This window comes from Protopterus annectens, chromosome 13.part0 (genome assembly GCF_019279795.1).
Source record: "Protopterus annectens isolate FY-2018-M chromosome 13.part0, PAN1.0, whole genome shotgun sequence".
NCBI lineage: Eukaryota > Metazoa > Chordata > Ceratodontiformes > Protopteridae > Protopterus > Protopterus annectens.
The window spans coordinates 448,547,697-448,569,176 of record NC_056747.1 but is presented as its reverse complement, the minus strand read 5'-3'; the positions used below and the strand labels follow the sequence as shown (position 1 = coordinate 448,569,176).

General features: G+C 39.8%; 2 protein-coding genes across 2 annotated transcripts in view; both read right to left on the bottom strand.

Annotated features, from left to right (window-relative positions):
• MFSD12 (major facilitator superfamily domain containing 12) overlaps positions 1–16,407 on the bottom strand; it is a 104,093-nt gene extending 87,686 nt beyond the window's left edge. Inside the window, exons 1-3 of the mRNA XM_044055459.1 lie at positions 16,388–16,407; positions 6,068–6,290; positions 3,892–3,984 (exon numbers count right to left, since the gene is read on the bottom strand). Of these exons, the coding sequence (XP_043911394.1) occupies positions 3,892–3,984; positions 6,068–6,290; positions 16,388–16,407 (336 nt within the window). The remainder of the gene's footprint in view (positions 1–3,891; positions 3,985–6,067; positions 6,291–16,387) is intronic.
• Positions 1–21,480, bottom strand: part of RBM19 (RNA binding motif protein 19) — a 1,836,515-nt gene that overhangs the window by 1,169,761 nt on the left and 645,274 nt on the right. The gene's annotated exons all lie outside the window — the stretch shown is intronic.

The window sequence follows — 21,480 nt, the reverse complement described above, 5'->3', positions numbered from 1 at the left end:
TGAAAAGGATATTTCTTACCTTTTTTTTAAACAATCCCCACATATTGGAGCATTTCTTCACTCAGACTTCCCATTTCACTGTCACAGTTCAGAAAGATGTCTGCTCAATGTGTTTTACATGCATACAGTCACATACAGGCCTACACAGAATATCAATGGAGATTGTTTGTGCGGCACCAAAAAAAAACCTTTAAGTTTCCTTTCTTTAAATAAAAGGGTAACTTATAGTATGACTAAAGATGACAGTCATTTTAAAGTGCAGAAATGATTGCACTACTGACTAAGTGCTGTTTTCTTTCAACAGCTTTGAATATACATCCATTAGATTCTATGCCAGCAGGATGACTTTTGGTTTTCAGCTTGGTCAACAGGATCAGTTCACAATGGAAACTGTTACTGATAAAACAGTCCATTTAGCCAATCAAACAGCCCAGGCAATTTTCAGAAGTGGTGTAAAGTACCTCACTATTTTTCTTATCTTGGTGGAATGGCAAGCCTGATATCTGCTTGCTAAGTAAAGGAACATCTGTTCTGTTTCTTTCTACATGATAAATATGAACTAACAACCAATACACTTTGAGAATTCTAGGCAAGTGAACTGTGGAAATCATAGACAGTTCAAACAGTAATGTCACGGCTCAGTAAAGGATCAAACATCAACAGGCAGTATTAGTATTAACATGGCAAATGGACACAGAAAAGAATTTACCGGGTTGACACTATTTTCCAACATCTACAAATTTTATTGATATCAATATGTCATAGACCCCACCAGCTATGAGCCTGCATAAAGAAATGCAATTTAATTAATTTAATTAAACTGTGTTAACCATGTTAGTCCCACTAGGCCAATGGATTCCTTTCAGAGAAAAAGCAAACTGGTATTCATACTGGGCACTTCTGAACTTCCCTTATTCTTTTCAGTATGTGCTGTGGAATCATTTACATTGACCTGAACAACCAACAGCAATGGCAGATGGAGTCTCGGCCTAATGTCTCATCCAAAGGATGGCACAGTCACGGATACAGCACGGATACAGCACTATTTTATGAACAATGGAGTCTGATATGTATTACTGTATCTTCAGGAGCTCTAGGTCACTGAAGCAGTAGTCAAGTTAATTTCAAATCTTTACTCAGTACATCTTACATGACATTGTGATCTGTAGTGAGAGTAGGGAACAGGTGCAAGAGACGATGGAGATATGCTCTAGAGAGAAGAGGAATGAAGGTCAGCAGGACTAAGACAGAATATATGCGTGTGAATGAGAGGGAGGATAGATGAATGGTGAGGATGCAATGAGTAGAGGTGGTGAAGGTGGATGAGTTTAAATACTTGGGGTCAATAGTTCAGAGTAACGGTGAGTGTGGAAGAGAGGTGAAGAAGAGAGTACAGGCAGGATGGAGTGGGTGGAGAAGAGTGTCAGGAGTGATTTGTGACAGATGAGTACCTGTAAGAGTGAAAGGGAAGGTCTGCAAGAAGGTAGTGAGACCAGTTATGTTATATGGGTTGGAGACAGTGGCACTGACAACAAGGCAGGAGTTTGAGCTGGATGTGGCAGAGTTAAAGATGTTAAGATTTGCACTGGGTGTGATGAGGGTGGACAGGATTAGGAATAAATTATAGGGTCAGCCCAGGTTGGAAGGTTTGGAGACAAAGCCAGAGAGGCAAGATTACGTTGGTTTGGACATGTGCTGAGGAGGGATGCTGCATATATTGGGAAAAAGATGCTAAGGATGAAGCTATCAGGTAACAGGAAAAGAGGAAGGCCTAAGATAAGGTTTATGGATAGGGTGAGAGAGGACATGCAGGTGGTTGGTGTGACAGAGCAAGATGCAGAGGACAGGAAGAAATGGAAACAGGTGATCCGCTGTGGCGACCCCTAATGGGAACAGCCGAAAGAAGATGATGATGACTCAGTACATGTTGCACTTAAAAAATGAATTAGAAATTGTGGAAAGGTAACCTTACAGGAGCACACATCCTTTATTGTACCCAAGTTCCATCCCAATTCTAAGCAAACCGTTTAACCAAGGGCATTTGTTGTGTATGTCAATGATGAATATTCAAGGCGATGAATTACTGTTCTAGGATTATTACTAATTGATCCAGAGTCTCAGAAAATCCTAATCACCCATGTATATCCCAAATCAGTGATCCAAGCAAAAACGGTTCAGTACCTTTTTAACAAGTTCAGATCACCATAACAATACTGTGGACTACTGGACTTGCAAATGTGTTACAGGTCTGAAAGAATAGGGTCTGTTGAAGCTCTATACAAGAGGCTGAGGTATCCTCTCAGTAGCCCATACAATGCTGAGAATAGGGAAAAGGCTTTGAGATTATCACCATGGTTTTTATGATTTACAGCCTTGACTTTTTTTTTATTATTCATAAGAAAGCATTATGGCCACTCCAGTTGTGACAAGTGTTTGCACAGATACCCACTGAAAAAAGAGTATTATATTCCATGATTAGCCTAATGAATGCAGAGTACAGTGTAAAGAATATATCCCTGGAGCTGGACACAATACCTTTAGATACAAGTTGTGCATTGAAAAAGGACTGCCTTACAACAGTGGAATGCGGCAAAGGACAGTTTGTTTAATCAAAATGGGCTCCCAGATGCCTATCTACTTGTTCAATTTTCAGGGATGTGTTGTCAATGCAATAGTTACAAGGGGAGTCACGCTGGTCAAAGGACACAGTCATACACTTCTTGGCATTTAGTTTTAATCAATGGTTTAGACACCAGCCATTTGTTCGGAACAGGCCCTCTTGAAGGATCTTGATGTCCTCTGTAAGTGCTGTATGACATGATAATCCTCACAGTCACAGGCAAGTACCGTTAGTTCATCAGTGACAATTATACTTTGCGTACAAGCATTGGAACTCTTGGTACAGCACTCTTAAGACATTACAGTACAACTTCTTTCTGTCAAACCATCCTGATGTGCAAAGTAGCCATCATGACCTCTCAAGCTGCGATTCTGACATCACAAAATTTACATGGGAACACCTTAGAAATATAACTGGCTGCTTAACAAACCAAACAATACTTAGCTATTATCCCTTATATGTTGCATTTGAGTCTGCAGTTCCATTTTCTTAAGCATACTGCTCCCACCACCTGCCAGTTATCAGTAGCCTCCCAGCCCATTGGCACATTTGCTCCCATTCGATGGGCTGAGATCAACAAGGTGAGGTCAACACTGAGACAGCCATCAAGAGTTGTTTGTACTTTTTCTTTCTTTAGTTCTTTTGTCCCTGTGCACACTCTGATGAACACAAGGGTAGGGGGCATACAATGAGCTGACTGCTACAGATTTCCCCCCTCTTCAGGAAGGGGCATTTCCTTCAAATAGCTCTGCCTCTACATCCAAACCACTGGAGATGGTTTTGTCCATATCCTTCAGGGAAATCACACCTTTCCAGTATGCTCCCAAGTTTATGCAACCTTCTCCCAAACACCCATCCTAGAAAAAGGTGAGCAGACCATAGCCCATCATTTCTTTCCCCTCCCTACCTGGTTTATCCACTGCAGGGTCAACTAATCAAACTATGGTTGGCTGGGTCAGGGTTCCATCCCTCTGCACCATGAAGACAGGCTTGGTTCTCTAGTTATTTATAGTATTGTGTACATTCGTCCACCAGAATTTTCCTCCCAGTTTATCAACCATTCAGGAAAGAAAGACAAGGCTATTAAGAATTCATTTATTCCATATATAAAACTTTTAATTTTATTTGCAATTTTAGAGTCTTCCCCAGATACAGTATTATTTCAGCTAAACATAACTATGGGTTAGTGCATTTCCTCAAATATTTGCCATAAACTGTTACACATCTTAATGCAGTTTGCAGAATGCTTCAGCTTTTTAAGTAGCTCATACCTTTGGCAGATTCAGGGAGTTCGTCAGGTACATGGCAATGTAAGTCTGAGACAGGTTTACTATTAAACGGGTACACATATACAGCATTGCCACCTGCAAGTAAAAAAAGAATGCCAGTGAGCATATTAAGCAAATTACAACTCTTAAAATGACTCTGTTTATATAGCAGTACAGACAGTCAAGAATTTGTAACCAAGTAAACAGCACTGCCTAAGCATGATGGCAAAATGAATGGCCAAAGAATGAAGCAAATTTCTGCTAACATTTTATTTAAAAGAATAATATTCCAGCAGTCTACCAATATTCATTATTAGGGCTTGCTTCTCTTAAATCACGACAGTGTCCCTACAAATTCTCAATGAAAAGGCAAAAAAATATTTTGTTTTTCTTACTTTGCTGATGTTTCTCCACTAGTTCAAAATCAGTAACTATGCATTTTTGTCAAACTCCCTTCATATGCATTTAATAATGCACTGCAGAAGATTCATCACAGATCATCTCAGGGAGCCGATAAAGTGAAATCAAAGTGTCGGAGATACTGATGTATGCAATAAAGAAAGCTTTTTTTTTTTTTTTGTGAAAAAAGAGCCATCCCACCACCACCTTCACCCGGCACCTTCAATACTAATTCTACGATCATACAATCATGGAAGAAGAGCAGACAAACATTATGGGAAGAAAAGTGTTTCCACATGTACCACCCATGTATGCAACATTGCACTGCTAAATAAAAATGTACAGTCAAACTGCACTTGCAATTCAAGAACTATGAAGTGCAGTAAAACTGTCAACTTCCTCACTCTGAAATCTATTTAAAATCCCACTACAATCAACAGGGACCAGAATCTCCGAACAGCAATCCTGAAAAATCATTTAAATGCACTATTCAGTATTTCTAGTCTGATACATAGGGACTTGAAAACACTGCCTTTAAGCAAAATAAATAAATAAACTAAATAAATAAATACATTTCATCTTCACCACTGATGATGCCTTTTATTATCTGCATTTTTCTAAATTACAGTACAAATTAGTTTACGTTATACCCAAGAAACACACCCTCTGCACTGTCGTACTATGTACGTTAAGTATATATTTCATTGTGCGTTACTGTTACGTCATCATATGGACAGCTTTATCAGGTACAGTAAATTATCAGAGTTTTTAACAGTCAATCCAATCTTTGTTTTTTTTTGTTTTTTTTTTTTAAATTCAAGCAGTTTGAAAATCCAGCCTAATGAAATAGGGTTGCACACTGAACATAAGCATCTACACAAGAGCATATTTGATTAATGAGATCCGGCAGTGAAAGAAGGCCTGAGTGCTGCATGACAGTCCATGATGCAGAGATTCATCAGCTAATGAAAGATGGTGCTGGTGATGCGGCATCCACCCAACACTGCTCTTGTGTTAATTAGTGCACCCTGGTATTACTACAGCTGCAAGTATAATTCTGTGGCACTTCTGCAAACATTTGTGTTCAGTCACTATTGATCATCAATGTAAAAATATGATCAACATAGAAAGCTGGACTTGAAAACAGCACTACATTAGACTTCTTGTCTATTTTTATCCATTCTCAGTACACGGGTAACAAAGATGCATGCAATTTACTTGCTTGTTAATGCCACTTTAGTCGCTTGTTTCTAGACGCATCATCAGTGCATAAACTTGCATGGTCATGCAGTACTAAGGCATTCAAACTCATGTCTTCATATCTGAAATTCAGTGCTCTTTAATCACATAGTGTCTCAATGTTAGTCCGTCTCCCATACTTGTACAAGTGAGTATGCAGTAGGTTTACTATCTGGTGTCACACAACAGACACACGGTCGCAGTACGCTTTTATAAAAGACAAGTTACTGATTAAACAAGAAATTGCACTTTTTGTTCATTGTCACTGAAATCTTCTACTACACTTCCAAGAAATACAGATATGCCTCTGTGCATTTAATTCAGTCCCCCCCCCCCCCGTAAGGCCTTACACAACCTAGGCATAGTACCCATAACACTATTTGTGAATGCTTTCAATGAAAGTAAGTGTACCTAAACACAATCTGTAGCTGCAAGCTGTACTGCCTGTGAACCCAACATACGCACGCACACACACATATATATATTTTTTTTTGGGGGGGGGGTCTTAAAGGTCAACTGGATTAACCTTAGGCAAATGTACCTGATAGAAAGCAGGCTCTTTCAACCAGTGTTTCCACAGCATGACAGGCTTGGACTGGTGATTGCGTGTCACGGTCAACAGCAGTGTATGTTCACCTTGTTCTGCCACCTGGTACTGATCCTGGTGCTTCTCTTTTGTTGCAAGGTGGAAAAATAATGAGAAGACTGCTCCGATGGCCACAACAGTCAGAGACAGAGCCTGAAAAGCAAAAATAAACTGAAACCTGCTGAAAAACAGGATGCAAAATGCTTAGTACAGCTAAAACAAAGCATTTAAGAAAGTGCACTTCAATGGCCCTGAACTGGTCTGCTGAAAGTCATCTCCTAGAATTCCGCAGCTATGTATAGAAAAGAAAAGCCATAATCATGTTTAGACTTTTATTTATTGCCAGCTAATCAATGAATAACAAAGGGATGGCTCAAAACAAGCCAATTATTCTGCCTCAGATGTTGGCATATGGTTATATTTTTCTAGTAATAAAAGTATCTACTCCATTACTACAATACCTGATCATTAAGGGCTTACAACTTACTAAAAAATGCAATACAGCATAAGGAAACATACTGTGATCCTTGTGTGCAACGTTTAATCATGCATCACTAGTGAATGCTATTTCTTTATTTTACTGTTTCCAAGCCTGCACTACTAACAAAACAGGAATGAACTATTGTGAAGCATATAAGCTACAACTGACATTAGCAAATATGTCATACATTTTGGTGCTTGGAAAAAAAAAAACATTTGTGCTATACAAGAAAAAAATGTTACACAACACTTTTAAGTTTAAATTCATGATTACTAATGACTGTAATATGCATGGAAGAGAAACTCTCCTGCAGTTCATTCCATTGTATTTTTGCTTCATGACAGATTAGCTGTCACACATTTTGCCTATTTGTTACACATACTGTAACAACTTTTACTGAGGAAAGGATAAGAAATATGAGACGTTGCCTTCATTAACAGATTTTCATGGGAAAGACGGAAAGATTGTCCAGCAGTTGCCATGCAGTACACAGCTACCAGGCATCATAGGAGGACAATAACCCCCCCCCCCCAAAGGGCACCGCTACATTAGCATTCCGTCTACATGATGAGGGAATAGAACCCAACAGCTTTCTGCACCAAAGGCATGTATGCTACCTGTTGTGCGCTAAACTTGGAAATTACCTCAGGGAACAGAACCTAGTACCCTGGAAATGCTAAGTTGATGCAGGTTGGACTGACCTGTAAGGTAGTGGTATATGAATGTCCATGGCAATTTTTACAACATATTGACAGCAAGTATAGAAAATAATTAAAAAATAATCATCAGTTTCTTGAACAATAAACATTGAGCGTCTCTCATACAACAGTATTATGAGTCAATACAGCAGATGTCTGAGGGATGCATTCATTTTTTTAAACCGGTATGAAAAATCACAAGCTTAAAACACAGTAATTAGGAGATAAAAACAATCAAGTACCAGAAATAAAACCCACTGTTCTTCTCAATATTTCAAAACCTTTATTGAATTATCACATATGATATCGGCAACCTTACATTTATATAAAAAAAAAAATCAAACCTAATTAACAAAGTCACATTTACAAACATTATAAGTCACATATATTGTTCTGTACAATATAAATGAATAAACACTGGGGTACATTGTTCAATTCCTGCTTTCTTTTAAACCTCATTCCTCTTTAAAAACATTTTATGCATATATTGTTCCCATAGCTTCCATTTTTATATGAAATTTACTCCTACACTGTTCTAAAGATCCCACTTCCTGCTTTTTTATTTCTGTTACAACATTCACTACTTCAAATGCTGTTGGTTAAGACTTTGATTTACATTTTCTAGTAGCAGCTTTTTTAGCAGGTACCAGAATTAAACTGAACAGGCCTTACTGTATATTATAGGCAATTCAGATCACGTATCCCAGCACAAAAAAAATAATTTCCTTCGTTACACATATTTGCTCACCCAGTATTCCTGACAGAGTACTCTGTAGCGAATGTTTAAAGTCTGCCAACTCATGACATATAGAGAACATATGCTCCGAGGTACCTCTTTTTTCCTCCAGTACACCTCCAAGATTTGCAGTCTACCTGAGAAAAAAAATCTTTGGAGTCTGCATGGATTATAAAAGTCCCTATACAAATGCTTCCAGGAAAAAAATCCTAAAGTTTCTAGATTTTGTTGCATATTTGGGAGCCATACACCTGTCCTTGTATTGTTTTTCTATGAATTGCTCATCTAATATCTCTTCCCAATCTTTTCTGACCTCCTCTGACTGATTCCTACAGTTACCGTGCAATACTTTATTTGTCCTACTAATTATTCCTTTTTTAACAGCAGCTTCTGTTCTAGATTCAAGCAGCCAGTGCAGGTCCTTCATTTAGGATTCCCTTATCCCTTTCTCTTTGCCTGTTACTCTGACATCAGTCCACATCCTGCAGTCTAAGTGTCTTCTTGGACTCTTCCCATTACCTTTCCCCCTCCAATTATTTGTTCCCAGTACTTTGGTTACTTTGCCAGCTTCCTGTACTAAATTCCAGCCTCCTTTTGCCAATTCTCTGTACCCCTACCTGCACTCTTCCCTATCAGCAGAATCTATTTTCTCCATTCCTATGTCAGCTTAGTTCTTAGCATACTTTTTGCCACATCCAGACTAACTCCTCCCATACTATAGTATACAAAACAGTTGTTGTTTTTCTTTCGGCTTTTCCCTGTTAGGGGTCGCCACAGCGGAACTCTAGTCCGCTAATGATTGGCAGTCGATTTTTATGGTGCCAAGGTGCCAGCCCGACACCCAACCTTTAACGAAGGCATGCCCATTCACGCATGTCTTTCGAATGCCACTCGACCATGGAGAGGACACAGTATTGTAATACCTATCTGCTTTTATCTGATTGTCTGTAACCATATAAGATTCAGCTATGTCTGACAAGAATTGTTTTTAATGTTCATAGTTAACTTCAATGTAATGTTTTAATGTTTGGAGCTTTTCTCCTCGGGCCTCCACTGAAAATGGACATGTATCCAGTCAGACTAACCCGGTCAACAAATGTAAAATAATAAAAATAAAATAACTTCTCCTCTGGTTGATAAAAATCTGCCTGATCAGTGTATAAAACTATATGAACTTCAATACACTGTACTTTATCATTAACAATAGAGTTCTAGGCCCTGGTCTGACATTTTCCTTTTGTGCTGTATTCGTCAGTGCAAAGAAACCAATTGCCTTCAAATCTCCAAGGAAAAAAATCGACCAACAAAACAAATTCATGCAACATGTCAACAGTACCATTCAACATAAAAAAACAAATCAATATATCAACAGTAAAAATTTATAATAAGATTTAAACAAATGCTGGCATTCCCATTCATTCATTATAATATTCATATAACTTGGATCCATGATGGCACCCATGGCCACAATAGCCACTTGTCGATGACATCTTGCTAAAATAAAAAGAAATTACAAGACAAAGCCATGTCAAGAATCCTACAAAAAATTTTCATCTGTCTTACTGAAATGTGGTCAAAACTTAATAAATAATTCCCAAACATCTCCAAACCCTCATGAAAAGTAATAACTGTATGTAAATTTACTACAACTGCGATAATGAATATGGCAGTTTCTTTAAATACCATCTTACTACTGTTCATTAGAAAATGTCAGGAAGCCTTATTAAAGATGATGATATACAAACGATATCTTTAAAATACTTTTCTATACAGAAAGATAGTGGTTCTGTTTAAGATCCAGTCACTGAAATTATTGGCGGAAAAGGAATTTCAGTGGTTGACTTGTGAACCTTGGGTATTCCAAACAATACCGGTAAAATAGGCTATTCAGCATACAAAAATGTATCTAACTGTGGAGCAATATATCCACTAGAAACCATATTATATAATACTGCATCAGTGTTACTATATGCTTTCATAATATTCAAATAAACAACTTCAGCATGCGACTTATCTGAAGCTAACATACTTCCTATTTTAGCAAAATACTGAGTAGCTCCCATAATGACAATACTGCCACCTTTACTGGACTTCATCATCTGCAAATTTACCCCCTCTCTAAAATCTCTGATCACCATCATTTCTGCCCAAGTAACATTATAAACATTTGTTTTCCTTTTTTTTTCATTAATTTCTAACTCAGACCATAATTCTACCTCACAAGTGTTGCTAATTAGTATGCAAAGGTGGATTTAATGTATGAGCACATTTACATTGCAAAACATTACTGGTACTACAAATATTATCAGAAAAAATATAAGACAGGTTTTAACTTGCGACAAAACAATTTTAACTGCAATAAAACTGAAGCTATTTCAAAATCACTGGAAAGAACAAAAGTAAACCTTTTTTCTGAAGCTTATAAAGGTCCTGTGAAACTTCAACGGAACTTAAATTATGAAAAGCTATCCCAATGTCTTTCAATACCAGTTCTGCTCCTTCTGCTGGAAAACCAGCCCTGAAGTTGTTTGGGCTTCAGTTTCTGCTTCCTGTTACTCAAATTCCAAAAAAGGAGGTGGAACTTCACTATTCATCAGTTCACAATTCACAGCCAGACTGTTCATGCGGTTTTGTTTGCTAAATGTTCTGACCTTCTCAGAACATCCGTAGAAGTGCCAACTTCATCATTCAAATTAGTTGTCAAATCAGGAGAGTTATAAACCTTTTTAGAATAAACATAACCAGATTAATAATCATTCATTTCTATTGTAAATTGATTTTCTTTGTGTGAAGAAATTTCACCTATGTATTTGTCCAGCTTAATAAAAATAGTGTTGTAAATGTCAGAATAAGATGAATAAAAAGTAAATCATTGACTATGACTTTCTGAAGATCATCAATCTCTATTTTTAACTGCTTACTGTTATGTTTAATGAGCAGTTCCATGTATTCAAAACCAGATCAACGAAAAAAGTCAGTGTCATCAGCCATAAATTTTCCTTCATCCACACCATTAGGAATCCTGAAAAAAATATGAGTCCCTTTGGGATTCTACCAGCTTTAATACGCTCTCCTAAAAATAAAATACCCCATTGCAAATATTTAGATTTAAATATTTTTTCAAAATCCACTAAAAGCTTTCTCATAGATTTAACTGAAGAATGATTATCATCACAATCGTGTACACTGAAAGTTAAGTCTAAGGTGGCACTAAAACTTGACTCCAAAGAAACTGTATTAATAGTCGCTGGTGAAGAATCAACCTTCGATTAAACAGCGATACCAGCAGAACTAGAAACTGGGGGAACTGTCACGCTGTTGCAGTTGTTTAAACACAGCACTAGACTCCCTACATTCATTTGAAACTATCGAAGCATAAAACTTTGCTGATAATTGCTGCTCACCTTCCCTGTCGGAGGAATGAATACAATAGGTCATTCAATCTCTTCACTAAAAAACAAAATTCTTCTGGTATACAATTAGTCAGGGCTGACTCATTTAAATCCATTGCCGAAGCACCTTGTATATCCATACAGCTTGAAAGCAGAAAAAGAAACCAACTGCTTTCAAACCTCCGAAAGAAGAAAATCTACCAATGAAATAAATATTCCAACAGGATAACTACTTACAAAAACAAATGGATCAAACAGAGTCCAAGAACAATAAATATTTATTAGTTATGCTCTTTTGTCCGTACAACTGTGAGACTTCTTCAGAACTAAGATCAAACACCAAACACATAACTTTTTACAACAGACTGAATGATTTGATTAAATAATTACTAATTAAAAACTATATAAACTATTTTCAAACAAGTAACACATGCAACATCTCATTTAAATACACTATGTTAAAATTACTTGGATGTTAAGATACTTGTCAGTGCTTCTGTTCCACTGTTTGCAACACTTCTTTTGGAGTACCTTACAAGCAAATTGAGCATAATTAGTGGCCAGTTCAAGCCCAAATAATAATACATCTGAATGGATTTGAGATTGGCTATGAAATATTCATGAAGTAAAATAACTGTATGCTGCAAACAAATGACAACTAATTCAGCCTGTGATGTTTGCAAGAGGTTTTACGTACACTAAACTGCTGTAGCAGAAATCTCTGTAATGCACTGCAATATTACATTATCAATGCCACAATATTACATCATCAACGCCACAACAGAACATAAAGAACACATCAGCAATTACTCTGAAAGCAGTTTTTTCACATGGCACCTTTAAGCGGTAACAGAAGACCAACAGTGGTCAGCTTCAGAAGTGTTAATGCCACAGAAACCTCAAGAGTAAAAACATACAGTGTGCAAGTCTTAATATTCATCCCGTACATTACCGCATAAAGAAAGAGAAGTCAGTTTAAGACTGTTAACATTTTTTGTTCTTATGTGTATGCAGTAAAAGAATGAAAGGATAAAGGGGCTCCTTGAAGCATCACTTGCTAAGAAGATATCACTGAAGTACTGGAATCCTTTGAAGATGTGATGCAAACAAAGCCACCTAAGAAAATGATGCAAGAGAAGCAGAACACAATGAATCACTTAGTACTGCTAAAAAGAAGTGGCAGGAATGCTGTGCTGAAACATTCTTCACAGATACCCACCTCTCACCCCTATATATCAATATAATAATGCCACGATTGCACAAGCATGGGAACAGAGGAGTCAGCTTCATGCGGCAATCAGTAAAATAAAAATAATTTTTGAATGAATGGGCCAGCATAGTACTCCTTCATTCATTCCAGACCATGGCTTTTCAGACAATTCTAAGGTATAAAATTCTATTAGGTGGTATTTTACCATTTGCATATTTATTTCCTTTTCCTCATCCTGATCCATGGCAGATCACCAGACACATGATCTTGTCAACCCTTTCATTCTGGACATTTATTTGTTTGTTAATTAACTGGGCAAGTGAGCTGGTTCATCACCTTTTTCCGCAACAACCCAGGCTATAAGGCAGATACAAGTGAAGTAAGACAGGTTATACAGACAAAATATGTATGTAGCCAAGCAATTACACATAATGATTAACATTTTTAAATAAACAAACACTAGTCTACTAACATATATAATAAATACAGTAATATACAATACAAATTAATACTAGAGTAATACAGCAATTACCTCACCCAATAAAATGCTTTCTCTATTAAGGGACCTAGTGATGTGCCTATGAAATGAAGAGCTACAGTATCAGGCCACCCTTTGGAGAGGAGGTGCTGTCGTGGCAAGTGAACAAAAATGTACTACTAATGCTTTTTACCAGTACTGAATGACCTCGAGGAAGAAATGTGATACCAAATTATTCCGTATATCCCTGCCTTTCTCAATAATGCTAATCTTCCTGGACAGTATAACATAAGCCATACTTTGATTATTGGAAGATCAGCGTTTCAATGTGTACTTCATTAATTCCAACAAAACTGTCACTTTGGCAGTCTAGGGTTTCACTTATTCTATATGCAGTGGTACACTTTTCATGAGCTCTAAAATCAACAACCTGAGCAGGGTTGTTGAGGTCTAATTAGTTTTCTGGAACTAGTAACCTACTCAGCATATACACATTAGTATGACACTTTCCTACTATTATAGGCAATCGTATTACTCCCTCTAGCATTGACCAAATACTATATTCTTTAGTAAATGTTTTCTGGAATTGCTTCAATGCTTTGTGACCTGCTTATATGGTAAAAATGTAAAAACAATTACCACACATATTCAAAATGATTATAGCTAATTCTTCGTATAGTTGTAAATACTTTTTATCAGTAGGCATGATCACACAAAACATAAAACCAAGTGATCTCTAACTACCACTGGGCAGTCTGTGTAATTCACTTAAACCTGTTGTATGATTCAAAAAAAGTTGTCACCATGTCTTGTTACTATTGATCTACAGGTGTACTGAACATCGATTCCATATAACCTACTTTATAATGCAGGTGTTACTTTGATCCTATGTATACTTCAGTAACGTCAACAATGAACAGAATATCTCCAGTACCCTTTATGTATTTACTACTGTGCTTGTTCTGTCACCACATATACTTTTTAGGTTCAGTTTACTTCTTTCCATTTTTCTGCAGTATGTATATCTTACAGAAAGTGTTTTGCTCATCACAACTTCACTGAAAAAGGTCTCCTCAGCTGAACATTTCTTGTTAACAAATGTCAATAAATAAACATCTGTAACATTTACCTTACCCTAGTCTACTTCCTGGTATTTTTTACTGTATAGCACACCACCACAAACTAATATGGGGCCACTCTTGCAGAATAAATGGCAATTTCATACTCCTTGGATGGAATTCAGAAAGAATTCCACAGCAGACACAAGTGCTGTGGCCAAAAGGGGCTGTTTCTAGGATAACAGAAAATGTGATTCAGAAACATGTAAGTTGCAATGAAGAAAGACCTTGTTATCAGCTAATTTCCATGTCTCTGAATAATATGGTGTTACTGCTAGTGTTAATCAGCATTTACCTGTGGTAATCACCATTAGCGGATCATGCATCGAGGTGACACAGACACCCACCTCATTCATTCTCAGAAATTATAGATGATTACAGTCAATAATGCTAGACATTAGTTTCATTCTTCTTGCAGTTCTGTTGCTCAAGTGACTCAGGGTAATTCTGTTTTGTATCACCTAATTTCCTCCTGGCTGTGTCTGAAAGTCTTGAGTACAGTCACTGACAGATATGGCAGCCACACACACACACACACACACACACAAAGAGACGCAAAGAGACACACAGACACAAAGCAGACAGACACACCAACCGACCGACAGACAGACACACCGACCAACAGACAGACACACCGACAGACACAAAGACAGACACACACCAGTCTCCATTATTTCTAATTTTACAGAACATACCTGATTTTGCCTCCTATAACTGCCCTGTTCCCTTGTAACTCACAGACACTTTATTCATACTTGCACACTAACAACCATTCTACATATACTTAGGCTCACCCCCCTTTATATCCATTTTCTCAAATTTATTTAATTTCCAACCTGTTCATTTTTTTCAAACACAAAATATCTAAGCATTTAGTTCACTTTGACATCACCTGGAATAAATTCATTAATCTTATTAAAAAAATAACTAATCCTAATCCTCTCTTCTAAGCAACACCCATCCTAATTCTGGCCCCTCAGCTCCACCATCTCTGCTTCTAACTTCTATATAACACGCACAAAACTCTTTCTTACTTCCATTAACATTCGTAGTATTCTAAACAGACTTACATGCATGATTTCCTCAATACTCACCATATATTACTGTTATTATTGAAACATGGCTAAAATCCCATATAAAAGATTCAGAAATTCTATCCTGGCTACAATAAAATTTTATGTGACAGACAACATAAAAATGGGCAAGTGTTGCAATTGTATATAATAACTCTCACCCCACAAAATGAACACATTAACCTTCCAAAATGCAGAAATTCGTATCTCTCTTCTCAATGTTAATAAACTTAAGAAGCTTTGTACAGCTGCTCTCTACATACCACCAGATAATATTAGCTTATTAGAAGAAAATATTTGCTGGACAACTAAAAATATTACTACTGAAACCATTATCTTAGATGGCATAAACACTGACTGGTTATCTGTGACATTTAACACCTCAGTTACTACTCTCAACTTGTATGGGTTCAAACAGCTGATCTCTTCCCCTTCTCGACTAAAAGCGAACCATAAAAAATTTGTTCTCAAATGGATACTTGTCTCTGACACCAGCAAGTATGCAATCTCATGGGTACTACCAGATTCCCTTAGTGACCATCACCCTATATTCATAAATAGAGGGATCACCCACCAAATACAAAAACAAAAAACAAAACATCAATACAGAATCTTTCTAACTTTCATCACATCAACTGGTATCCACACAAAACCTACTCCAAGACACAGCTATCAACAAATTCAACAATATATTCATGAATACCTTAAAAAGCCTTGCCCCTACCAGAAATAAAGAGTAAAAAAATGCTCAAACCTCCTGGATGTCTTATTCTACAGGAATAAGAATTCTCATGCAAAAATGTGACAAACCATGGAAATGAGGACACAAAGATAAAACTCCTCAAACCTTACATACATACAAGGAGCTGTGCGACCTCACCAAGAAGCAAACTCACCTAGACAAAAAAAATATATATATACAACTGACCCACAAGATAATTATAAAAAAAAATCCAAAGAAATTCTGAAACTCAGTTAAGAAATTTTTTCAATCTGGCTCTCCTTCCTCACCAAACCCCTATTGGGACTTATTCCCCACAGAATCAGCTACTGGATTTAACACTTCATCAACATCATAGCATCTCTTACCTCCAGCTCTCTCCAACCATTTAATCTACCTCAAACCTCTACTAGTCCTGACATCCATGCCTTCAATCTCCCATCTGTTTCCACATCATATGTTAAACAGTTACTAAAGAAATTTAAACCCTGTTCTCCTTTTGCTGATGACCTCCCTGCTATGTACTTTAAGCTCACTGAAGACTCTACAGCGCACTCAGTCCCAACTCTCAACAACAGATCTATTCAAGACTTCTATGTCCCTGCCCTGTGGAAAACATTCTTCATTATTACTGTCCATAAAGGGGGCAACTTCTCTAAAATCTTTAACTTTAGGCCAATGGCCATCTTGTCCTCCCTTTCTTAAATCCTGGAAAAGTGTATTCATAAGCAACTCAATCAGTACCTCCTACAAAATGATCTCCTAACCCCAACACAAACTGGTTTTCAACCAGGCCAAAGTACTACTACAGCACTCGCCAACTTTTCCAATGTCATTAACAAGGCTAGAGACCAAGGAAAGTTTCTTTTGTTTTGCTAGATCTCTAAAAAGCTGTTGACACATTGTCACGTGAGAAATTTCTAACTCAAATGTCCTCTCTAGGCCTTTCCAAACAAACTTTTCTATGGTTCTTTAACTACCTATTTGAAAGATAATCTGTCAAATGGCTCTGTTCTTCCGCTCAATTTTTCCTAGTTAAAATGGGTATTCCACAAGGCTCTATTTTCGGTAAACTGCTCTTTAACATTTTCATCAATAACCTATACACTTCCTCTCAACAAGCTTGCCTTATTCAGTATGCAGATGATTCAACTGTAATCTGCTAATCTGGCAGCCCACTAAAACTACAATTCATGACATAAAATGCCTTAAAGTGTGGCTACATTAAAACCAACTTTTGCTTAACCCCAAAAAGACTAAACTACCACTGTCTTTTTCCAAAGTCCTATGCCAGTGCTAAAAGTAACTTCTACATTACTCCTTTGGCTACTGAAATTGTTACCCATGCCAAATTTCTTGGAGTCACCACAAATGACAACTTAAAGTCTGATATTCACATACAAACAGTATTAAACTAAATCATCAAAAGCTAAATCTACTACATACAGGCATTTTGTTCAATGCTCCAGTACCTGACATTGTCCCCAGATCACAGTTGCCTCTCCTTTGGTCGGTTTTATCAATAACTAGAAAAATAACTACAAATAATTGGAAATATAAAACTGCTCTGTCTTTTAATGATTTCCTTATTTTAGCTAAAAGTGTATGCAAGAAAGAACTCTCAACTTTAAACATAAGGATATCAAATACTACTACTCATTAAAGTACATTGGCAAAAACTGTTTGATTTATTGGAAAAGTTTTAATGGCTTGTACTTCTATCCTACTGCTATGCATTCATGTAAATACATTTTTTAATGCTTCTATTTTTTATGATTGAATTGTATTCTTTCAAGTTTATAAAATCAATAAAAATTACTGAGAAAAAAATGTTTTACTCCTTATAGAAGAATCACCCTAGCTGACACTTATCTTTTACCCTCTTTTCTCTGTGGCTCACCTGTTTTGATCGCTCTTAAATCACAGCTGGAAAAGTGTTACTACAATAAGATAGCTAAATTATTATCAAACCTGCTAAAATCAGTTCATCTTTGCACTGAATTACATACTCTCATCTGGTTAGAACTCCCACATCAACTAGCCCAGGTGTACATGTTTTAAACCATAAAATACTATACAACCCCGTACTTGCCCTTCTATCTCCTTGGTACTTGAGCACCATCTCCCAAATTGCCCTCTGCACTCTCAAGAAAAAAACTTCCTTCAAATCTATAAACCAAAAAAACTGGGGGGCAAAGTTTATACACTCACTACATATCCAAACTATGGAACTCTTTTCCAAATTCAATCAGAACTATATCTAGCCTTCATGTATTTCAGTCCTCTCTCAAAGAATTTCTCACCAACTCATGGTTATGTCCACGTACCTAACATGTATGATCTATATTAACAAATACTAACATAACTTCTCATCATACCATGCCTTTCAACACCTGCCCTCTCCCCACTCTTAGGGCAAACTTGTACCTTTTTATTTTTATTTCCTAGCACAGTAGACTATACTTCTAATACTTCTGTCTCTACTGACTGTCACATTTAATCTTCTTTTTTATTTTTACAATGTATCCCATGCATTCCACTATCAAACTGGATGTATGTATATCTACATATATATATATATATATATATATATATATATAGATAGATATATAAACATATCGTGTATGTGTGTGTGTATATAAATATATATATATATATATATATATATATATATATATATATATATATATATATAATATACACACACACATCAATATATAGATACACACACCAATCAATACGTCACCACACACAACATCATGATAATATTATCAACACTGTCACACCAGTCACACACACACACACACACACCACATCAATATCAATGGGCTGATACAACACAAACACAACATCACAACACACGTCAATATCAATAACATCAATTAGTTCACGATTATCATCATTGTCAATATCATCACACACACACACACACACACACACTGATGACACACCAGCGCCACACTGGGACAACACTGACAAACACACACACGCCCAACACCCACACACTGACACCACACACACGATCACACACACAACACCCACACACACACACACACACCACACACACCAATACCAACACCAACACTGATCAACAATTATGTCATTATTAACACACACACACACACACACAACAAAATAATTAATTACTATTAATGACACACAGCCAATTAATCACCCAATAATCATCAATACGGTCAAACACACAAAATCAGCACACACCAACACTGGAATCAATGTCAATCAATACTGAATAATGAATCAATCTCAATCACCATCAATATCAATTAATTAACAACAAGAACATCAACACAATAACCACACACATCAGCACACACATACAACACATGAGTGGCGGCAAAATACGCGGACACAGGCGCGCCACAGCACGACATGCAGGCAGCATACACAACATGCCGGGCCACGCAGCAGCAGGCACACACACACACACACACAAGACACAGGCAAGGAGGACATGGACATAGCACACACACACACACGCACACAAGAACAGCGGCCACACATGAAGGGCCATGTTACGGCTGGTCACAGATTAGGCACAGGCACATGACACAGCATGGACAAATACACAATGTCATTATGGTTAATATTATTAACACACACACACGCGGGCACACACAGCATGCCACACATGGCACATACAACACACACACACACCAAGGCACAGGACGGGTCGGAGCACAGTGCCACATGGCGACACACGACATTACACACAAAATAATGCTGGGAGCACAATGAACACATGGCACATGCAACACAGCACACGATGCCAACACACACAACACGCCCAACACACGGATAATCAATCACACACACACAACACACACACCAGCACCAATATGATGAGGCGAGGCGCGTTGCTGGCAGCACGTCGCCACAATGCGCGGCGGTGGCGCGCGGCGCGGGCGGCAGCAGCAAGGAAAGAGATAAAGGCGCAGGCGCGCAGCGCACATATGAAGGCGCGGCGCGCGCGCGCGAGGATGGCTGGCCATACAGGCGGCGCGGCGCGATGGCGGCGCGCGGCGAGCCAGGCGGAGCAGGCGCGCACAGCGAGGCGAGTGGCGCGTGCGCGCGCGGCAGGCGCGTGCGGGACAGTGCGGCGTTACGCAAGAGGCAGCAGCAGGCGTGGCGCGGGTGGCGGGCGCGGCGCGCGCGGGTGCGGGGCGGCGTGCGCGCCATATGCGCGGTAAGGCGCGGCTAGTGAGTGCGGCGGGCGAGCAAGGCGGCAGGCAAAAGGCAGAGCAGTGCAGGCGCAGGCAGGTAGGCAGAGTGTTGCTGGCAGGTGGCAGCAGGTGGCGCGAGGGTGGTGGCGGGCACAGTGGCGGGGCGGTGCGGGCAGGCGGTGAGGCGCAAGGCGTTAGGCAGGCGCAAGGCACGTTACGCGTGAGTGGCTGGCGCCGTGCGGCGGCGGCAGGCGCGTTGGCAGGCGGGGTGCGGCGGGCAGGCTGGCGCGTACGTGGCGGGCGCGAGCAGGCAGGGGGTGGCGCGCAGGCAGGGCGGCGTGGGCGCGGCGGGCGAAGTGCGGCGCGGCGGCAGCAGTGGTGGCAGGCGGCGCGTTAGTGGTGGTGAGGAGTGGGCAAGTTATGCAGGCAGGCAGGTGCAGGCAGGGGAGGCTGCGAGGAGCGTGAGGCAGGCGCGTGCGGCGGCGTGGCGGCGCGGGTGGCGTGGCAGTGACAGGCGTGGCGCAGGGAGGCAGTGGCGTGTGGGCAGGGTGCGGCGCGGCAAAAGCAAAGGGCAGAAAGGTAAGAAGTGAGCGAGCATATGCCGGCGGCGGCGAATATACAGGCGTTACAGTGCGATAAGAGGCGCAGCAGACAGCATAATACAGTGCTGCTGCTGGCGCGAGAGTGCGCGCGCGATAGCGCAGCACAGAAACGGCGTTATTATGCGCGCGCGCGGCGCCAGTGGCGCGACGCGGCGTGGTGCCACAAGAAGTTACAGCAGGGGCGCGGGCGGTGGCAGCGGCAAATGCGGCGCAAGGCAGAAATGCTGCTGCAAGGCGCACATGTGTGGCGTTATGGCAGTGAATAGAGGAGGCAGGCAGGTGCGGCGGGGCAAGAGGCAGGCAGGCAAGGCGCAGGAAAATGCGCGATGCAGTGTGGCAGCAGTGGCGTGGCAGGTGCGAGGCGGTGGCGTGCTGGCGGCGGTGCGGTGAGGTGCAGGCGCAGGCGGGCGGCGCGGGTGCGTGCGTGGTGGCAGTGGCGCGGGTAGGCGGCGGCGGTGCGGCGCAGCGCGTGCGCATGCGCATGCGTGAGGAGGAGCAGCATGGCGATATGGCGCGGCGCATATACATATACGGCAGTGGCAGCACGGCGGCGCGGCAGGAAATAAAAGGGCAAGGTTATGCGGTGCTGGCGGGCAGGCGCATGCGGGAGGCACAGGCGCGCGGGCGTGCGGGGTGAGCAGCAGGCGGCGCGGCGCGTGGCGCGCGGCGGCGAAAGGC